The sequence below is a fragment of the Elephas maximus genome, chromosome 6 (genome assembly GCF_024166365.1).
Source record: "Elephas maximus indicus isolate mEleMax1 chromosome 6, mEleMax1 primary haplotype, whole genome shotgun sequence".
Lineage (NCBI taxonomy): Eukaryota > Metazoa > Chordata > Mammalia > Proboscidea > Elephantidae > Elephas > Elephas maximus.
In genome coordinates this window covers 39,311,522-39,333,925 of record NC_064824.1, presented here as the reverse complement: position 1 = coordinate 39,333,925, position 22,404 = coordinate 39,311,522, and the positions used below count along the sequence as shown (strand labels likewise).

Genomic DNA, 22,404 nt, shown 5'->3' with positions numbered 1-22,404 from the left:
CATTAAGAGGTAAATCATGGCTACTAAATGGCAATAGTATCTACTGGAGCATCTGCAATGGCAGATTTCACTTCTGTAAATTATTTTTCAACAAAGACAGTCAATATAATAGTATATTTTACCAGTTATACCTAAAGTCAAAGCCTCTCATGATTTCTGAGAATTTTCAGGGCAGTCCTGAATATGAAAGATCTAGGAAATTATATATATATTATACATATATAATAAATTATATATGTATAGCATAAAATATTGGAAATAGATAAGTTTGAGAATTCATATGGTGAAAATAATTAGTAATATACCAACTTAAAGGATTTTATTATTTTCTAAAGTGTTTCAGTGCACGTTTTAGTACATATGGTAGCTCATCCTGGTAGGCGCTACCAAGAGTATCTACTACAAGAATCTACAACCCATTGCTATCGAGTCAATATTGACTCATAGTGACCCTATAGTACAAAGCAGAACTGCCCTACAGAGTTTCCAAGGAGCACCCGGTGGATTCAAACTACTGACCTTTTGGTTACTACCCATAGCACTTAACCACTATGCCACCAGGGTTTCCATGAATCTAGGAAAGACTCTGAAAACAATACTGAGGTATGATGGGAATAAGGACTGTAGCATGTCAGAACTGGGGAGAAAATACGTGAGAAAGTCCAGGTAAAAAGAAACTAAGGTTGGATTAGGCAGATGTGAAGAAAAAATTATAGGTTCTGGAAATAATTTCAATAGCTGGTGTAAATGACATTAGAAAATTAAAAATTAACCAGAAGTTGCTTTGGGTAATTGCTTATTTTAGCATTGCACAATTTAATGGTGAAAGTTATAAATAAGAGTTGTACAGGAAAGATAAGCATTTCCATTTTTAATATAATATTAATAAGAAATTCAATTTAAATAAAGACTAATGGATAAAAGTTGATTATAATCTGTGTTCACAAGTCACAGTAATATAAACAAATACTCAAACAAAAGATCCAGGGAAAACTGAGTCAGAAATAGGAAGTAAATTGATTGGTAGTTCCAAAAATTTATAGAGCTAGTAGCCTGCTTGCTGTCTTTCTGTGTGTGTGTATCAAAGAGAGAGAATGTCAAGAGAGAGGCACACATAAGCAGAGAAAAAGACTTAGAGATATTGCAAGCTCATGAGTTTAACAAATTATTGGTTTTGCTTTTATTTAGTGTCATTTCCTAATGTCACTTCCCAAGTTTTCTGACCTCAAATAGAGCATTGAGCACACAGATGTCAACTCAACGGCAACTAACAACAACAGTATACTATCTGTATTATGAGACATTCAAAATGAATTTCATTTATTAAGAATTGAGGCTGCAGAGTCAGGACAGTGGGCTATACCCAAGTAAATCGACAAATCACCTGAGTGAGAGGAAGGTAAATTGAGAAAACTATTTCTGAACATTCTATTTGTTTCTCTGATATTAGCTTATGAAATAAAGCCATAACACATATACATTATTGAAAATGAGATACATAGTTACCGATTAAAGTTAAATAATAACAATAATCTGGATTTTAAAAATTCATTCATATGTTTTATTTTAAAAATTTTGGGACAACTTTAGGCACTGTTCAAATATAATTGCATATATATGTGTGTATACATATATATGTTTATATATATAATATACATATGCTATACACATATATATGTATGTAGCTCTATTCTCAAACTTTAGTTATGTTTCATCAAATACTTTAGAACATTCACATGTGCTGTATTTGTAGAGCACAGCTATTTAGGATTATTTATATGTATTTATGGGTTGCTAACCAAAAAGTTGTCGATTCGAATGCACCCAGTAGCTCCATGGAAAGAAAGGCCTGTCAATCTAATCCAGTAAAGATTACATCCAAGAAAATGTTATGGAGAAGTTCTACTCTGTAACACATGGTGTCTCCAGGAGTCAAGGGTCTACTCCAAATTTATGGAAAAGGAACACAATTACTTTATTATTCATTGGACAGCTATAATGTACCTAATAAAAAAACAGCAAATGAGGCATATTCTTCCCTTCAAATAGCTTATAATTCAGGAAGAGAGATAAAAAGTAAAGAGTCAATCACAGTGTGATTGGACTAGGATAGAGACAAGACCTGGCTGCTATTGGGAGGGACAATCAAAGAAGGGCTACCTAATTCAAATTTGGTGAATCAGAGAAATACCTCCCAGAGAAAATGCTAGAAAATGAGACCTGAGTAATTAATTTTGAAAAATAAGATATTGTTATATCTAATTAAGTTGAAAAAATTGACTTCATTATAAACAACAGGCTTGTATTTATTAATATTTGTAACTACCAGCATTATTTTAATAAACCTTTACATCAGCTGACAAACATGTCTTTTCTGAACAAGCACTGAGTGCCAAAGCAATGCAAGGCAAAGTAGGGCATATAAAAGAAATACGAGTCATGGTGTCTAATTTCAGGCCATTTACAGTATAACAGTATAACTGTGAAATAAGAGTTGAACAACACAAAGTGTTGTATGAGCATGTATTGAAATGAAGGGAATATAATAAATTCTATGGAGAAAAATAAATTAGCATAAGAGAGAAGGAGTGTGGATAAGAAAGGTACTTTTTTTTTTTGGAAAGGAGATCAGAGACCCAAACCAATGAATATCACTATCGAGTCAATTCTGACTCATAGCGACCCTACAGGACAGAGCAGAACTGCTCCACAGGGTTTCCAAGAAGCAGCTGGTGGATTTGAATTGCTGACCTTTTGGTTAGCAGCCAATCTCACCTATCTAAAAAGGTGATATTTGAACAGAGATGTGAACCAAATGAAGGAATGAGATTTAAAAAAATTCTGGGCACAGAAGGTATTATTGCATTCCAGGCAGAGGAAAAAGTAGATGAAATGGCACAGAGGAGAAGCTATAAAGGCCAGTGTGGCTGGAACAGAATGAGCCAGAAGAGTCAAAAAGGTAAGTTCAGAGAGGTAACAGGCTACCTGTAGGACCTTGAATGTTTTTCTGCTTTTGTGGTTGGGATAAGACACTAAATGGTGTCTTATCCCAAGAAGAAAAAAATTAGAGACAGAAAAATTAGACAATCATTTTGGGAAATATTTATTCTAAAGTAAAGCATAGTAATGGGGCCATACCTGGGGGTGGGGGCGGGTGAGTGGCCTAGAACATGCAAAGTAAAGGAAAAGAAAAGAATGGAAACAAGTAAAGGAATATTTTTGGTATAACCCAGTCCCGTCGAGTCGATTCCGACTCATAGCGACCCTATAGGACAGAGTAGAACTGCCCCGTAGAGTTTCCAAGGAGCACCTGGCAGAATTGAACTGCTGACCCTTGGGTTAGCAGCTGTAGCACTTAAGCACTACGCCACCAGGGTTTCCAGTTTTTGGTATTGAGGATGAAAAAACTCAAAGATAACAGGGATGGAATAGCAGAAGAGGTAAAGTCATGATGGTACAATATCCTATAAATTGAAGGCACTGGAAGCATGATGACCAATGTGAAATACAACAAGAAGGACAAGTTGAATGAGGATGGAGCAAAGAGCATCACGTTTATTAAAAAGGAGGTCATTCAAAGAAAGAGGTAATAGAATATATCAGAAAAGTTGGTACTTATATGTTTTTGACAACTCTAATATTTCATTCAATCACGTTATTTACAATATTTATAGTCATAAGGAATTATTCTAGTCATTAAGATACAGCAACAAACAAAAGTTTTAAAAAATCCCTAATCTTAGGAAATTAGAGGAAATGATTATTACTTAACTAACAAAACAACAAAAAGCCTATGTCACGGAAGATCTAAATGCCACAATCAACCAACTTGACCTCACAGACATATACAGAACACTCCATCCAACAGCAACCAAGTATACTTTCTTTTCTAGTGCACATGGAACATTCTCTAGAATAGACCACATATTAGGTCATAAAGCAAGCCTTTGCAGAATCCAAAACATTGAAATATTACAATAAGGCCATAAAAGTAGGAATCAATAACAGAAAAAGCAGGGAAAAGAAATCAAATACTTGGAAACTGAACAATACCCTGCTCAAAAAAGACTGGGTTATAGAAGACATTAAGGATGAAATAAAGAAATTCATAGAATCCAATAAGAATGAAAATACTTCCTATCAGAACCTTTGGGACACAGCTAAAACAATGCTCAGAGGTCAATTTATATCAATAAATGCACATAAACAAAAAGAAGAAAGGACCAAAATCAAAGAATTATCCCTACAACTTGAACAAGTAGCAAGACAGCAACAAAAGAAACCCTCAGGCACTAGAAGAAAGGAAATAATAAAAATTAGAGCAGAACTAAATGAAATAGAAGACAGAAAAATAATTGAAACAATTAACAAGACCAAAAGCTGGTTCTTTGAAAAAATCAACAAAACCGACAAACCATTGGCCAAACTGACAAAAGAAAAACAGGAGAGGAAGCAAATAACCCATATAAGAAATGAAATGGGTGATATTACAATAGACCCAACTGAAATTAAAAGAATCATATCAGATTACTATGAAAAATTGTACTCTAACAAATTTGAAAACCTAGAAGAAATGGATGAATTTCTAGAAACATACTACCTATCTAAACGAACACAAACAGAGATAGAACAACTAAATAGACCCATAACAAAAGAAGAGATTGAAAAAGTAAAAAAAACTCCCAACAAATGAAAGCCCTGGCCCTGATGGCTTCACTGCAGAGTTCTACCAAAATTTCAGAGAAGAATTAATACCATTACTACTAAAGGTATTTCAGAGCACAGAAAAGGACAAAATACTTCCAAACTCATTCTATGAAGCCACCATATTCCTGATACCAAAACCAGGTAAAGACACCACAAAAAATAAAATTACAGACCTATATCCCTTATGAACTTAGCTGCAAAAATCCTCAACAAAATTCTAGCCAATAGAATTCAACAATGTATAAAAAAAAAAAAAAAATTCACAATGGCCAAATGGGATTCATACCAGGTATGCAGGGACGCAGGGATGGTTCAACATTAGAAAAACAATTAATATAATCCATCATATAAATAAAACAAAAGACAAGAACCACGTGATTTTATCAATGTATGCAGAAAAGGCATCTGACAAAGTTCAACACCTATTCATGATAAAAATTCTCAGCAAAATAAGAATACAAGGAAAATTCCTAAACATAATAAAGGGCAATTATAGAAAGCCAATAGCCAACATCATCCTAAATGGGCAGATTTTGAAAGCATTCCTCTTGAGAATGGGAACCAGACAAGGATGCCTTTTACACTATTCTCATTCAACATTGTGCTGGAGGTCTTAGCCAGAGCAATTAGGCTAGATAAAGAAATAAAGAGCATCCAGATTGGTAAGGAAGAAGTAAAAGTATCTCTATTTGCAGGTGACATGATCTTATACACAGAAAACCCTAAAGGATCCTCAAGGAAGCTACTGAAACTAACAGAAGAGTTCAGCAGAGTATCGGGATACAAGATAATACAAAAATCAATTGGATTCCTTTACACCAACAAAAAGAACATCGAGGAGGAAACCACAAAATCGGTACCATTTACAGTAGCCCCCAAGAAGATAAAATACTTAGAAATAAATCTTACCAGAGATGTGAAAGAACTATACAAAGAAAACTATGAAACACTACTGCAAGGAAGCAAAAGAGACCTACATAAGTGGAAAAACATACCTTGCTCATGGATAGGAAGACTTAACATTGTAAAAATGTCTATTCTACCAAAAGCCATCTATAGACACAATGCAATTCCCATCCAAATTCCAACGACATTTCTTAAAGAGATGGAGAAACAAATAACCAACTTCATATGGAAGGGAAAGAGGCCCTGGATAAGTAAAGCATTACTGAAAAAGAAGAACAAAGTGGGAGGGCTCACTCTACCTGATTTTAGAACCTATTACACCACCACAGTAGTCAAAACAGCCTGGTACTGGAACAAAAACAGATATACAGACCAATGCAACAGAATTGAGAATCTAGACATAAATCCATCCACATATGAGCAGCTGATATTTGACAAAGTCCCAAAGTCAGTTAATTGGGAAAAAGACAGCCTTTTTAACAAATAGTGCTGGCATAACTGGATATCCATCAGCAAGAAAATGAAACAAGACCCATAACTCACACCATGCACAAAAACTAACTCAAAATGGATCAAAGACCTAAATATAATGATAAAGATCATGAAAGAAAAAGTAGGGACAATGCTAGAAGCCCTAATACATGGCATAAACAGTATATAAAACATCAGTAACAATGCAGAAGAGGAACCAGATAACTGGTAGCTCCTAAAAATCAAACACCTATGCTCACCCAAAGACTTCACCAAAAGAGTAAAAAGACTACCTACAGACTGGTAAAAAGTTTTTAGTTATGACATTTCCGATCAGCACCTGATCTCTAATATCTACATGATACTGCAAAAACTCAACTACAAAAAGACAAATAAGCCAATTAAAATATGGGCAAAAGATAGCACCAGGCACTTGACTAAAGAAAATATTCAAGTAGCTAACAGATACATGAGGAAATGCTCACAATCATTAGCCATTAGAGAAATGCAAATCAAAACTATGATGAGATTCTATTTCACTCCAACAAGGCTGGCATTAATCCAAAAAACACAAAATAATAAATGTTGGAGAGGTTGTGGAGAGACTGGAACAGCTCTACACTGCTGGTGGGAATGTAAAATGGTACAATCACTTTGGAAAACGATTTGTTGCTTCCTTTAAAAAACTAGAAATAGAACTACCATACTAGTTAGCAACCTTGGAATATATCCTAGAGAAATAAGAACCTTTACACAAACAGATAGATGCACACCCATGTTCACTGAAGCACAGTTTACAACAGCAAAAAGATAGAAGCAACCAAGGTGCCCATCAATGGATGAATGGACAAATAAATTATGGTATATTCACACAATGGAATACTATGCATCGATAAAGCACAATGATGAATCTATGAAACATTTCATAACACGGAGGAATCTGAAAGACATTATGCCAAGTGAAATTAGTCAGTTGCAAAAGGACAAATGTTATGTAGGACCACTGTTATAAGAAATGGAGAAACAGTTTAAACACAGAAGAAAATATTCTTTGATGGTTACGAGATGGGGGAGGGAGGGAGAGGAGTTTTCACTAGTCAGGTAGTAGGTAAGTTTTATTTTAGGTGAAGGGAAAGACAACACACAGTCCAGGAGAGGTCAACTCAACTGGACTAAACCAAAAACAAAGAAGTTTCCTGAATAAACTGAACGCTTCAAAGGCCAGGGTAGCAGGGGCAGGGGTTTGGGGGCACGGTTTCAGGGGACATCTAAGTCAATTGGCATAATAAAATTTATTAAGAAAACATTCTGCATCCCATTTGGAGAGTGATGTCTGGGGTCTTAAGTGCTAGCAAGCGGCTATCTAAGATACATCAACTGGTCTCAACTCACCTGGAGCAAAGGAGAATAAACACCAAAGACACAAGGTGATCACGAGCCCAAGAGACAGAAAGAGCCACAAAAACCAGAGACTACTTCAACCTGAGACCAGAAGAACTAGATGGTGCCTGGCTACAACCGATGACTGCTCTGACAGGGAACACAACAGAGAACTCCTGAGGGATCGGGAGAGCAGTGGGATGCAGACTCCAAATTCTCACACACAAATAAAATTCTCATAAGACCAGACTTAATGGTCTGACTGAGACTAGAAGGACCCTGGAGGTCATGGTCCCTGGACCTTCTGTTAGCCCAAGACAGGAACCATTCCCAAAGCCAGCTCTTCAGACAGGGATTGGACTGGACTATGGGGATGGAAAATGATACTGGTGAAGAACGAGCTTCTTGGATCAAGTAGACACATAAGACTATGTTGGTATCTCCCATCTGGAGGGAAGATGAGAGGGCAGAGGGGGCCAGAAGATGGCTGAATGAACACAAGGAGAGAAAGTGGAGGGAAGGAATGTGCTGTCTCATTAGGGGGAGAACAATTAGGAATGTATAGCAAGGTGTATATAAATTTTTGTATGCAAGACTACTTGGTTTGTAAACTTTCACTTAAAGCAAATAAAAATTAATTAAAAAAAAAACAAAAAACAACCCTGTGTCAGTATTTGTTGTAGGCCCAATGATGGCCCCTTTATGTTATTCATACCCTTGTATAATCTTCTGCCCTTGAGTTTGGGTTGGATTTAGTGCCTGGATTCTGACCAATAAAATGTGGTAAAGTTTTTGGATACCAGTTCTATGATAGATTACAAGAGATTGTGATTTTGGTCTTGTTTAGCAGACTCATTCAATTGCCTTCTCAGCTTGCACACTTTAATGAAGTAAGCTGCCATGTTGAGTAGGTCCCCAAGGCAAGGAACTGAGGGTGGCCTCTGGCCAACATCCAGTGAAGAACTGAGGACAGCCTCTGGCTGACAACCTTCAAGAAACTGAATACTGTGAACAACCACATAAGTGAGCTTGGAAGCAGATCCTTCCTCATTCAAGCCTTCAGATGTGACCTCGGTTCTGGCTGACACTTTGATTGCAGCCTTTAAAGAGACTTGAGACTCTGAGTGAGAGGATCTTGCTAAGCTATGCCCAGATTTCTGATACACAGAAACATGAGATAATAATATGTGTTGTTTTAAGCTACTAAGTTTTGGAGTAATTTGTTGTGTAGCAATAGATAAGTAATGCAACACTGAAGTGAAATAATCACTTACCAATTGTTCCAACGGAGGGATGATATCTTTCAAGACATGCTGTGAAAGATTTCTTCTGTGCCGGGATATCTGTAGAAATATCTATATTTAATATTTTTTTTATCATTTTCCTTTAAAAAATAAGGATTTACATATTTTAAAAGAGCTCAATTCAGCAAGAATGTGTATTAAAATAATCATATTCTGGTTCATTCAAGTAGATAAATAAGGTCAATAAAAAATGAGAAGTAAATGTTTTGGACATTGGCTTACCTGAATAAAATGTGTACCCAAAGATGGCTGTAACAGTATCTCAGGTCACATATGCTTTTCCCTCAATTCTTCTCCCATCAAGGGATGAGTCTATTTTCTTTCCTTTTTACCCAGAGCAGACCTTTATGGTTGCTTCAATCAAAAGGTATGGTGGAAGTGACAGTATATCACTTTCTGAGTTTAATCATAAAAATGCCACACACTTTCCCCTTTTCTTGGAATGCTTACCCTTATAATCCAGTCAACATGCTGTGAGGAAATCCAAATTACCTCACAGAGAGTGACCACAGGGAGAGTCCTCATAAGTTTTCTGGCTGACAAACAAGCTAATGTTTCAGCAGACAGCCAGCACCAACCACCAGACAGGTGAGTGAAAAGACCTCCTGATTATTGCCAACCATTGAGTCACCCCCTTCAAGTCTTCCCAGCAACTGCCCCCAATATTGTGCAGTAGAGACAAGATGTTCCTACTGTGCTTTATCTGAAAAAAATTTTTTTGACCAGATTCTATAAGCATAATAAAAATGGTTATTTTACACCTTTTTTTGGGGGGGGGGCGGTGATTTGTTATAGTAGTAACTGGAAAATACTTAATATTGAAACATTTTGTGTTTATCATGTGAGCTCAGCTTTTCAGAACCAGATTTATGTAAATACACAAAAATCACTCTACCACCACTTTTGAAACAAATAAATGTTGTATTATTCTTCCTCCTAAAGTAGTGCTATAGGCAGGTTCTATAAGAAAACAGAGAATCTATACTTAAATCTCATACAGTTTGAAAACTTAAACAGAAGCTCTTAGTAATAATACTATTATATTAAACAGGAATTTTCTAGTATTTTACCTGAAGGAAAAAGAAAGAAAGAGGAATAGGAGAGAGAAAGAAGAGTGTATGAGGAAACAAAGAAATAAAGCATGTTGAGTGTTATGTCCAGAAAAGAGCTTTGGCTGTGTTTGACTGTGGTTACTGGCACATGTAACTGATTGAAGGATTTAGATCAATTTTGAAGGAATTATATTACCATAGAATCCAGAAAGCTGGCCTCAGAAACCTCTGACTATGAACAACCCTTGAACCTCATATTTGCTCCACACAAAGTGGGATATGAGGCAGTACTATATCCATGGAGGACATCCTCCCCAGTGCCCACTTCAGACGTGGCCTCTGGAGGATAGTGGAGAAGGAACAGCCCCCAGCAAGTGGAGCCAGAAGCCCTGGAGGGCAATGAATACGTGGAATCTTCCCAGAAGGCAGAGACAGGGACTGTCCCCATTGCCAGGCCAGGAGACTCAAATGACCTTCTCACCAGAACTAAATCATTGTTTTGGTCCATTGACATATGTCTGTTTGCCATTCTTTCTGTTATCAGTTAAGAAGTATTAATTAATTAATCAATATTTCTGTTGCCAAATTCTTGCTCCACCACTGTCTATTGGATGCAGTGGGGAAATTGGAACAGAAAGCTTATATTTCAAGGTCTAAAACACTGGACCACGGGCAGGGATCTAGGCCAGATGGAGAGAGCCATTTATTGCTAGAGATTCTGGGATTGAGCTGTATGCTGTAACTGGAAGCGGGTGGATGGATTCTTAGTGTTGGAAGACAGGTGCAAACTGATCTACGATGAACGGGAGGGAGGACTGTGGCAGAGTCCACTGGTTGCTCACCAAAATTCTGTCCTCTCTTCCCTGGGCACGTATCTAGACTACATGTCTCAGCCTGCACTGAAGTTAGGAATGGTCATGTGACTAGTTCGGGCCAATGGAATGAGAGCAGAAACGACACGAACCACTCCCTCGCCAAGGCTGTTACCTAGTGAGAATTTTCCTTCAGTGTTCTCGTCCTTTTGTGCTGGCTGGGAGTAAGCACTGGAGAAGGCTTGAAACATGAAAAGAGCCCACGCCCCTGTATGACTTTGTGGAAAAGACAAACAGGTAAAAAAAAAAAAAAAAAAAAAAAAAACTTTTTTTTTTTTTAGAAAATGTTTTATTTTGGAGTAATTTTATATTTACAAAAAATTTGCAGAAATAGTACAGAGAGTTCCTGTAGAAGACTTCCTTCTGACTGTTATGTAATGTAAGTGAGAAATAATTGCCTATTTCTTGGAGAATTTTAAAGGTGCAAATGGCTTGCTCTCCACTGCTAACCTAAATTGACACTTCGAATCCAACCAGCGGTATTGTGTAACAAAGGGCCTGGGCCTGGGGATACTTCCGTTAAGATTACATCGAAGAAATCCCTATGGAGCAGTTCTACTCTGTAACACATGGGGTCACCATGAGTGGGAATCAACTCCATGGCAACTAACAATAACAAGCATTAACCTAAATAAGATAACCTTGGTTGATGGTGGAAACCCTGATGGAATGGTGGTTAAGGGCTGCTAACCAAAAGGTCAGCAGTTCAAATCCACCAGGTGCTCTTTGGAAACCCTGTGGAGCAGTTCTTCTCTGTCACTATGAGTCGGAGTAGACTAGATGGCAACAGGTTTGGTTTTGGTTTTTGGTAGTTGATGCTTAGTTAACGTGGAAGTGAAAGGTCTTAGGCATTAGGAGACTGAGAAGCAGAATAGTTAGTTGATGGGAGAGTGATCCTAGAAACCAGGACTTCCTACCTTTTATTTATTGAAATTTCAACTTCTTCCCAGTCCTGTAGTCGGAGTATATAGTTTGCGTACGTACATATTGTCAGGGGCACTTAAGATTATTTTAGCTGATAAATATTTTTATTTTGTTATTTACATAATCTTATGATTTAATAGGAAAAAAGTCACATTGAAGGGATATGTGCATGCATATTCAGTGTATAAATATTTGGTATTTAAACCTCTTGAGGAACTAGGAATTTATTTTATATTGTTAGACATTTAGAATTCACTAATCCAGCTGCTCCTTGGAAACCCTATGGGGCAGTGCTATTCTGTCCTACAGGGTCACTATGAGTCAGAACAGACTTGACGGCAATCATTTTTTTGTTTTTAATCCTATAAAGAAGAGGATTGAAGAAGAATCGGTGCATTTGAATTACGATGTTGGCAAAGAGTATTGAATATACAATGGATTGCCAGAAGAATGAACAAATCTGTCTTGGAAGAAATACAGCCAGAATGTTCCTTAGAAACAAGGACAGCCAGACTTCATCTCATGTACTTTGGACATGTTATCAGGAAGGACCAGTTGTTGGAGAAGAACATCATGCTTGGTAAAGTAGAGGGTCAGCAAAAAGAGAAAGACCCTCAATGAGATGGATGAACACAGTGGCTCCAAGTACGGGCTCAAGCACAATGATTGTGATTATGATGCAGGACCGGGCAACGTTTTGCTTTGTCATATAGGGTCACTAAGAGTCAGAACCAACTCAACGGCACCTACAACAAAGTCTTATAATGAGATACTACTACTCATGTGTTTACAATGTCCTCTGATCATTTAATATATATGGTTTATGTTCAACTACAAGGGCAGAAGATTTCTGGAGTAGAGGGGTTTCCTTGTTTTATTTCCTTGAAGCCTTGCTGGATTCCCAGTCTTGGGGTGAAAGGCGTTCTCCCAGCATGTGAAGCATCTGAAGCTTTAAATGTTAGAGAAAGTATTAGCCAGTCAATATCTCCACAACATTGGTGCCTGGGCACCTAGACATTCCCCTGTGTCAGTCTTCTCATTTCTTCCATGGCCAAGTTCATGCCCTCTACTAGATTTTGATGGGCAGAATGGCCCACCATCCTCTACATGATCTCTTCCATACAGCTATAGAAAGATTTCCTTTAAGGCTATATTTCATTTCACAGTAATTTATGTACATATTGTCAGGGGCGCATGAGATTAGTTTATCTGATATGTGTTTTTATTTTGGTATTTACATAATCTTATGGTTAAATAGGAAAAAAGCTCATACTGAAGGGATATGAGCTCATTTTCTTTTAAAATAAAGATTTAAGTGTAAATAATATAATTAAATAAGTAATATGTCCTATATGAAATGGGGGAAAAAAGCACGCAAACATAGTAAGTCCATGACAGGCATTTAGGAAATAAATTTTAATGTAAAGGCAAAGGAGCGGAAAGGACCATTTACTGAGCACATGCCTATTTCCTTCTTGAAGGGAATTACTAAGTACATGGTATAAACAAGAATTCAGATAGAGAAATGATGCAATGATAATACTATCTAACATTCATCGAGTACTTACTATTTGCCAGGTGCTGTTCTAAGTGTTTTGTGTGTATTAACGTAACTAATGCAAAAATGAAAACACAGTTTAATTAAGTAACCTTGAAAATCCACATCTAGGAAAAAACATGGGTGCCATGCTAACCCAGACCTAAATCCTCAGCAACTACACGGGAGTGTTTCTCCAGCAATATAAATGTATATACACAAAGTCACTAAATTTGGGGGGAAGTACAAATTTAAGTTCCCTGTGTACATAGAGGGGATATTTCCAAGGGAGAAAATTGAAGTGCATCCAACTTATAAGTTTGTACACGTTTATACAGGCAGTTAAAATCATGTTTCGAATCTGTTATGAATCATCTTAATATTCCTTTAGGGGAAGTAATATTGCTGGTCATTCCTAAATCAATAAGCTAGCCAATCTATCATGTTCAAACAAGTTATGAAGAAGCTGAAAAGATAGAACCCTTATCACCTGTCTTTTGCTTTAATGCTCTTCTCAGTAAAGCATCAGCCCGAGAAATACATGCCAACATACCAAATCAGGTTATACTGACTGAGACTTATGAATTTAGGAAATTCTAGCTCCCAAATTGCTAAATTATCTCACGTGGGTGTTAAGAAGAGTGAAGGTATTTCAAGTGAGTTTTCTTTGCAGGATATACTTAATTCAAATAATAATTATAAAGACAACTTGAGGTTGACCAAAATCGCATGAGAAAAATTTGAAGGGAAAAAGGTTCTCCTAAGCCACAGCACAAATAACAGAAACCACAGTGCAAGTAACAGAAAAGCTTGTAACACTTACTTAAGTGGTTATCAATGGTTGATTGTTATCATCAGATAATTTTGCAAATTGTTATATTGTAAAAATCACCCTCGAGAAATATTTTTGGCTGAAGACATTAGAACCACTCATTTTTAACTGGAAAACATTTCACATTTTGTACACTCGCATGTCAGTAGTCTCTAAAGGTAGGTGTTCAAAATATACTTGTGTGTTAATATTATAAAATATCTCAGTATTACAAAGAGGGTATTTTGTATTTGACAGTCCTGATTTTTTTCTCAAGAATTTCAGAAATGACATGAAACAAAACAAACTACATTTGCCCCCAGCAAATTGCTTCTAGGCTTAAGCTTCAGAGTACTGGCAACTGTGGAGCCCATTATTTGATCTTAGGTCCTTTTCAGTTTTGCAAGCATCCGTAATTAATTACTGAATTTGAAAAACTCAAGCAGCAGCAATATATTAACAAGAGCTTGGCACAATTTTATTTTAATAAATAATGTTCTCTGAATTATAGAAGGATTTCTTCTAAAGAAGCCTTAAAAATACGATTTTGATATTGTTTGCTTTCCTGTTTCCGAATATTTTTCAAAAGTATATAGATCTTCCTTCTAAACAGAATGAACATGTATGTAGGCCTATTAACTACTAAATATTCATAACGTCATTTTTTTGCTAGTTGTCATATTCTTAAGTTATGAAATTGCAATATCATTTTACGCTTCCCATTTGAAAGTTTTGAGAATTACTGCTTTTCCATTTAGTTCCAATATGTTACCAAAATGAGGCCTGAACAATTTAAAGTTTCTCTGGCCTATTTATTAAAAATGTCACATAACAGTTCCTTTTGGGGTAAAGCAATTGTGTCTTCAAGTGTTTTTCTATCACGGTATTTTGCATCTGAAGCAACCAATCTTTCCTAAAAAACATTTCAGTTGGTGGTAACTCTTCTTTTGGGGAGGGAAAAAAAATGTCAGATCTCATTTTTTTTTTTTTTTTTGCAGTCTTTTTCTCAATGATCCCATCTTTTTGTAGTATCTTCATATCCTGTAAAAAGGAATGATTTGTTGCTTCCATTGAAAAAACCCCAAATATAATTGCCTTCTGGCTTAGATGCCTTTGAATCCAATATCTGACTAATCTATATCCCTGGAACACTTTTAGATCAAATCAATGAGCTCTTCTTTCTTTCTCTCTACCCATCACTCTCCCCTCTTCCACTCTTGCCCATCCTCCTTCTCCAGGTACTTTAGTTTTCTAATGGAGCAAAGCAGAAAGGAAAAATATACAGAACGTGCAATGTAGATTTTCCTTTAAGTTCCCCTTTGTTCTTATTAGAATATGTATCATGATTATGTTTTTTTCAGATGTCTTATCCTCCAAAAAGAGGAATTAAAAAATCAATTTTCAAAACGTCTTCAGTTTTTCTTCCATTCTTTTTTCATTTTTATCTATTTAAAGAATATAAATCTGATGGGTGGGATTAGTACTTGATATATTACACACTATAAAAATAACAGAATTTGGAGATATTATTTTCCTGGTGTAGGAGGGCCTACTATGAAAGTTATACATAAACATGAAACATTCCACATAGCTCTGATTTTAAATAGATTACCATTTTTGATGAAAGTTTATATCTTGTGGCTTAGAGCTGAAATAAAATCACTTGAAGAAAAGCATTAGTTTGTTCCAACATTTTCACAGACGTACATTTTTTGAGGCATACCTCCTATTAGCAACCTCCCTCGATACTTGGATGAAAAAAAAGAAAGAAATCTGTGGTTGAGTTTCTATCTTCACAGTTTCTCAAATTTTTTTTTGGTGTATCCCAATTCTTGTATTCAAATTTTCATTTGTTTTGCCAATTTTTTTTTTCTTAAAGCTATTTTTTTTTTTACAAAAATTAAGGAAACTTGGTGGTTATTTTCCTTTTTTTAATACGGAGACTTGGTCAATATTTAATATGCAAGCAACAATTTCGTTGTTTAAAATAATAAGCAAAATCTGGCAGCTATCTTTTTAACCACGTGTATGTGGTTTTTTTTTTTTTTTTTTATGTGGTAGGTAACTGCTTTTGGAAAAAAAAAAAAAAAAAAAGGAACGTTAAGATTGGGGACTTTACCAAGCAGTTAATCTTGTAATTTTACCTCTATGTGGACAAATATAAAATTTATCCATGTCTCACAATTATTCTACTACTATCTAAATGTATCTTTGTATAGTCCTTTTGTTGTTGTTAGGTGTTCTTGAGTTGGTTCCAATTTATAGTGACCCTAAAAAAAAAAAAAAATTAACAAAATGAAACAATTCCTGGTCCTGCACCATCTTCACAATCATTATTGTGTTTGAGGCCATTGTTGTAACCATTGTGTCAATTCTTCTTGTTGAGGGTCTTCCTCTTTCTCTCTGACCCTCTATTTCACCAAGTATGATGTCTTTCTTCAGGGACTTGGCCCTCCTAATAATATGTCCAAAGTATAGGAGACGAAATCTCGCCATCCTGGCTTCTTAGGAACATTCTGGGTGAACTTCTTCCAAGACAGATTTGTTTGTTCTTCTTGTAGTCCATGGTATATTCAATATTCTTTGCCAACACTATAATTTAAAGGCATCAGCTCTTCTTCAGTCTTCCCTATTCACTGTCCAGCTTTCACATGCTTATGAGGCAATTGAAAATACCATGGCTTGGCCCAGGTGCACCTTAGTCCTCAAAGTGACATTTTTGCTTTTTAACACTTTAAAGAGGTCTTTTGCAGCAGATTTGCACCATGCAATACATCATTTAATTTCTTGACTGCTGCTTCCATGCGTGTTGATCGTGGGTCCAAGTAAAATGAAATCCTTGACAATTTCAAGCTTTTCTCTGTTCATCATGATGTTGCTTATTGGTCCAGTTATCAGGATTTTTATTTTCTTTCTGTTGAGGTGTAATCCATACTGAAGGCTGTGATCTTTGCTCTTCATCAGTAAATGCCTCAAATCCTCTTCGCTTTCAGCAAGCAAGTTTATGTCATCTGCATATAGCAGGTTGCCAATGAGTCTTCCTCCAATCCTGATGCCACATTCTTCATATAGCCCAGCTTCCCGAATGATTTGCTCAGTATACAGATAGAATAGGTATGGGGAAAGAATTGAACCCTGACTCACACCTTTCCTGTTCTTATCCCATGCAGTATCTCCCTGTTTTGTTCTGCTCAAACGACTGCTTCTTGGTCTATGTACAGGTTCCTCATGAGTGTTATTAAGTGTTTTGGAATTCCCACTCTTCGAAATGTTATCTGTAATTTGTTATGATCCACACAGTCCATGTAATGAGTAAGATTCAATAATTACTCATTATTGAATATAAATAACTTGTTACTTATTCAATAAAACACAAGTAAACGTCTTTCTGGTGTTCTCTGCTTTCAGCCAAGATTCGTTTGACATCAGCAATGATATTCTATTCTGTCCTAGAGGGTTGCTATGAGTCAGAATTGACTTTATGGCAATGGTTTAATGGGAGGTGATTACATAAACTAAAAAAAAAAAAAAAGACCAAGTTCTTCTTTTTTGTTCCTTCTTAATGTACATCAAGTAAATTGTTTAGTATTTATGCTTTCCTCTCTTTTTACAGTATCATTTAACTACCATAGTGGGCATCAATAACCAAATAACATTTTTTTTGTTTTATTTTAATTTTCTGAGTCTTTCCTAGGCCTCCTTTGGTTGTATACTGTCAGTCAGAAATCTGACACTCACTAGTATCTTTTATCCCCGGCAAAAACAAAAGGAAATGATTTAAAAACCTTCTTGAGGATGTATATAAAGTTTGTTTATCAGCATTTTTTTCTTTATTTGTTGAATATTCTTCAGTCAGCATCTGTGTCACCTGCAGGGCTCACCAGCCACTCCATCCCAGGGTAAGTCTACTTGAGTTAAATTCAGCTTAATTTTCCTGTCTCTTAGATAGCAAAGGGAAGCACTTGCTGGAGTGACTCTAATGCCTTAAAATTTTTCCTTTGTCTATTCCTAAACACATGTGTTCTTCCAAGAAAAAATAAGGCTGCCTAGTGACATTCCAATTTAAATAAAAATTACTTATATATAGCATCCACGTTTCCTTGTTTACTGCTGAATACTACTTTCTTTAGTTCTCTCATTTCTTTCTCAGATGCTTTCAGTACAATGTTTCTCTCAAATAATTTTCTCAGAGTGAGAGTTGCCCTTCATATGGAAGCTGGACACATCACAATTTCAGCCTTTGCACTTGCTCATAGCATAAGAACTACCAGGACCTAGAAATGCAGAGAGGTCTAGGGGAGAAAATATTTGCCCATTTTTCCATGTGAAATGCATTCGCGTATTGCCTTAATGTTTAGTTTGCCTTGTTTTTTTCTCTGTGGGATCACCTGTGTTTAGCCATAAGTTTTTAAATCGATATAATGAGAAGATAGGAGGGAAAATAGACACATAAATATTCTACTCTACCCATAAGACTACCACTGGTATTAGATGTAGGGTATTACACATTTTGTATATACCGTGGACTTCCAGAAGAATGAACAAATAAGTCTTAGAAGATATGCAACCAGAATATTCCTTAGAAGTGAGGATGGTGAGACTTTGGCTTGCTTACTTTGGACACATCATCAGGAATATCAATAACTAGAAAACTACATCATGGTTGATAAAGGAGAGGGTCAGCAAAAATGAGGGAAACTGTCAAGGAGATGGATTGACATAATAGTTGCAACAAGTGCCTCAAACATACCAATGATCATGAAGATGGCAAAGGATTAGGCAAGGTTTTTTTCTGTTACACATAAGATCACTACGAGTTGGAGCTGACTCGATGGCAGCTAACAACAACAACAATTATATAATCTGGTAGAGCCACAGTTATAGTTCCCACAATTAGCAAGTAAAAAAGCTTGCTGTTACTCATCTTTTTTACTCCCCATAATAAAGATATTTACTCTGTTAATATAAACTAGAGGCAATCTAGAATATTTGGGCCAATCTTCTTCACAACTATTACCTTTAAAGAAAAAGATTCAAAACAACAGAAAATAAAACCAACAAAACTATCTCACAAACATTTCAAAACAAGGCAAAACAGAAAACACACAAATAAAATGAGATTCTGAATTGTTAAGATTATCTTCCTCCCAGAAGTTTGGCATTTCGAACCCACCAGCTGCTCCTCGGGAGAAAGATATAGGAGTCTGCTTCTGTAAAGATTACAGCCTTGTAATCCTATGGGGCAGTTCTACTCTGTTCTATAGTGTCGCTATGAATCGGAATCTACTTGATGGCAGTGGGTTTTACCTAATTTTAGCTGATTGTTGAATCGCCATTATGCTATGTTGGGCAGAAATAACCTATATCTGATTTCATGTTTAACAGTCTGGAAATTCTCAACAAACTAGAATCAGGCTTTATTTTTGGTCTCAAATATAAAGTTTCTTTCATTGCCCAGAAAGGCTTAGTTGAAATACCAAGTTTACTTCTTACTTCTTCAAGTGCATATTTAATCACTAAAGACAAATTCCCTTTTTTTTTGGATAACTGTAATCCACAATATATCAAGTTTAATCCATGATACATAAAGTTTGATGAAGATACCTGCCAACAGTGGCTTCTATCATCTGCTGACACCTTTCCTCACACAGCATTATTTCTTAATGCCAAAGCAGAGATGTACTAACTCACTGAAAATACTCTGCCTGTATTGAAAGCTCACTTTTAAAAGCATTGCTGATGACAAAGTTTTTAGCAATTATAATGCTCTCTCAAGGATTAACAGACGTTTGGTCAAATGTTTAAGATAAGCATATTGAATGCCCTCAGCATCTTTAGTTAAGATCTAATAATTTTATCTTCCCAGTTTGCTTTCTTCGTTTATTCTTTGAGGTTTTCAGAGACCCCAAACTCACCTTATGCTGCAGAAAAAGCAAATTTAGTTCTGAAGGTTAATCCCACTCAGCAGGATTGAAGGATGGCACTTTTCCTTGGTGGTAAGCATGTTGACTCAGGCCAGACAGCTGTTAGGACATTCTCCTCTGGGAATCGTGCCCTCAACACCCACCGTTGATGCACATACATGGTCTACTGGCTGTCGACTTCCATGCCCATCTGCTCAAATGGCATGGTGCCCACTCACAAGTTGGCTGGATCCTTGCCCTTAGTGTGTAGGTGCCAGGCAATGATGGGTTTAGATGGGCAGCCTGCATAATACTACAAGTGACAATCTTTTTCTGTCTCTGTATAATATCTGTCTTCTGTGCCTTCTCTGAAAGAGAAACTTGTGTTTCTCTACCTTTAATTATACCTAAGGGTACCTGTGGCCTTGTACAGGTAGATGTACAAATGTTGGCAACCTGCTATTGGGAGTAAAATGAAAGGAAAGAATTCACTGAGTTCCCAATGACAATTTCTAACACTGAAATGGGGGTGGATTGTGAAAATTCCGACCACCTGGAGTCTGTCAGAAGAAATTTACCATGAGTACACGTATAGCAGACCTTTCACAGATAACAATGGCACCAGGAAACAGCTTAAGTTACAGCACTTTTTGTCTGTCGAAGCTTCCACACAAATCACTTGCCTTGCATTTAAAAGTCATACACAATAGCAAACAAAATAAATCAAGAAAAAGAACAAGCTTAATGGGAACACAATTTATATGCGCAATAGGGGCAAAGGTGCAAGCTATGATATTCAGACCTCAGAAATAACCCTGGCTGGAGGTCCTAATGGAAAGAAATAGAAACAGAAATAGCATTTCTCTTTCCTATCTCCGGCAGACCCATGGATGGGAATAGATTGGCATAGGAGGTTGTGACTTTAATGATCCAAAGCATATGAATGCTTGTTAGCAGACAGCAGACAGACATAAGTAAGAACAACAGTAATGGCTGCATCTGCAGCCTGGCCTATGGCACTCAAACCAATCAGGCAGCAATAGAGAGCAGCGCCTGGAGGTATGAAGCTGTGTTTTCCTTGTGTATTTATTTAAGGGTGATTGAATTCAGGGTGTTGTCAGTCGGCCTTGGAGAATGGTTGTCCAATGTGTAGGCATGATCTTTCTCCCTGAATATGCTCTGTTGAGTCAGTTAGTTACGTGCGACTACTTGATCTGTCCTAGTCTTTATTCAGTGCCAAAATCTTTGAGTCCAAGTTCCAAAGGAACAGGGCCTAAAAACTTTTGGCTCCAGAATCAAATTAGGCTTCTCTGCTTCCCTAGCCAGAAATGCATATATACCCAATGGCCAAAACCAAAGAATTTGACATTGTGGAATGAATGGAGCTGTCATATACCACTAAAGTGTGGAAATATCTACTGTTTGAAGTCAAGATTAGTTCAACATCTTCAGTAATCAGAACAGACTTCTTTGGACACCTTTATGAGTTAGAATGACTTTTGATTGGGAATGTTTCTGGCAAGCTGTTGATTCCAGATATCAGAAATGCAAGAACATACGGTTTATAAGAGAAAATCTGCCATTTCTTTCTTTCTTTCTTTCTTTTTAACTCTCAAAGGCAGCACATTTTCACAAAAGACCAATCCTTCATCCTGTTTTTCTGATTGACCTTGAAGTTAACACTATTTGTTTAGATGTAGTCTTAAATGAACACTACCCAAAGTAGAGGTAAGTTGATATAGTTTGAAAAAATATTATGTGAACCTGAATTTGGAATTATCTGGGGAGTTTCTAGGGAAAATCGACAAAGGAATGGGTGGAATCATCAAAAACTCCTCAATCTGATTACTATGCCTATGGTTAGACTGTCAGAGTTCCCAGAGTAAATAATCTCCCTCATTATTTATCACACACTTCTCTCATCTTTGAGGAGGTAACAGTAAGAGTTACATATAACGAATTTATTGAAAAGACAAAGCGCATTACTGAAAAGAAGAGCAGATATACTGCCAAGGGTTGAACTCTTGAGTGTAGGGGTCACGTTTTACTCATCTAAATCCACAGCACTAAATCCCAGACCTGTGTGAGACAAGAGACTTTAAACTAGGCAGCCTCTATAGTCTAGATTCAGGGATACCAGGCATTGTAGAGGACAGAGCATGGGTCTGCAAACTATGAAATTAAAAGTCTACCTACTAAGTAATAGGGCCACTAGCCCCTATTCTCACCCCTTCCCCCAGTAATGACAGAGGCAAAAATGTACGCCTTCTTCTAGACTCTGGAAGAGTATTCTCTATGAGATCAAATGGCACCAAAGTCCTTCAGATCCTGAAACTTGGAGGTCCTCAGTGAAAGCCTGCTTCATCAAGTCGTCGCTCCACAGAGAAGTCTTCAATCACCAAGCCCAGCACCCACTTTCAAACACATAGAAATTCCAGTCAGCATTTTAGTATCTCGTAATGTTTAAGAGTTCGGCTGCTAACCAAAAAGTTGGCAGTTCGAATCCACAAGGCGCTCCTTGGAAACCATATGGGGAA

The 22,404-nt window shown here is 36.7% G+C and overlaps 1 protein-coding gene across 1 annotated transcript in view; it reads right to left on the bottom strand.

The window, feature by feature from the left end:
- The window catches only part of ARHGAP15 (Rho GTPase activating protein 15), a 710,489-nt gene that overhangs the window by 627,111 nt on the left and 60,974 nt on the right, over positions 1-22,404 (bottom strand). The window contains exon 3 of the mRNA XM_049887125.1: positions 8,739-8,807. Within this exon, the coding sequence (XP_049743082.1) occupies positions 8,739-8,807 (69 nt within the window). The remainder of the gene's footprint in view (positions 1-8,738; positions 8,808-22,404) is intronic.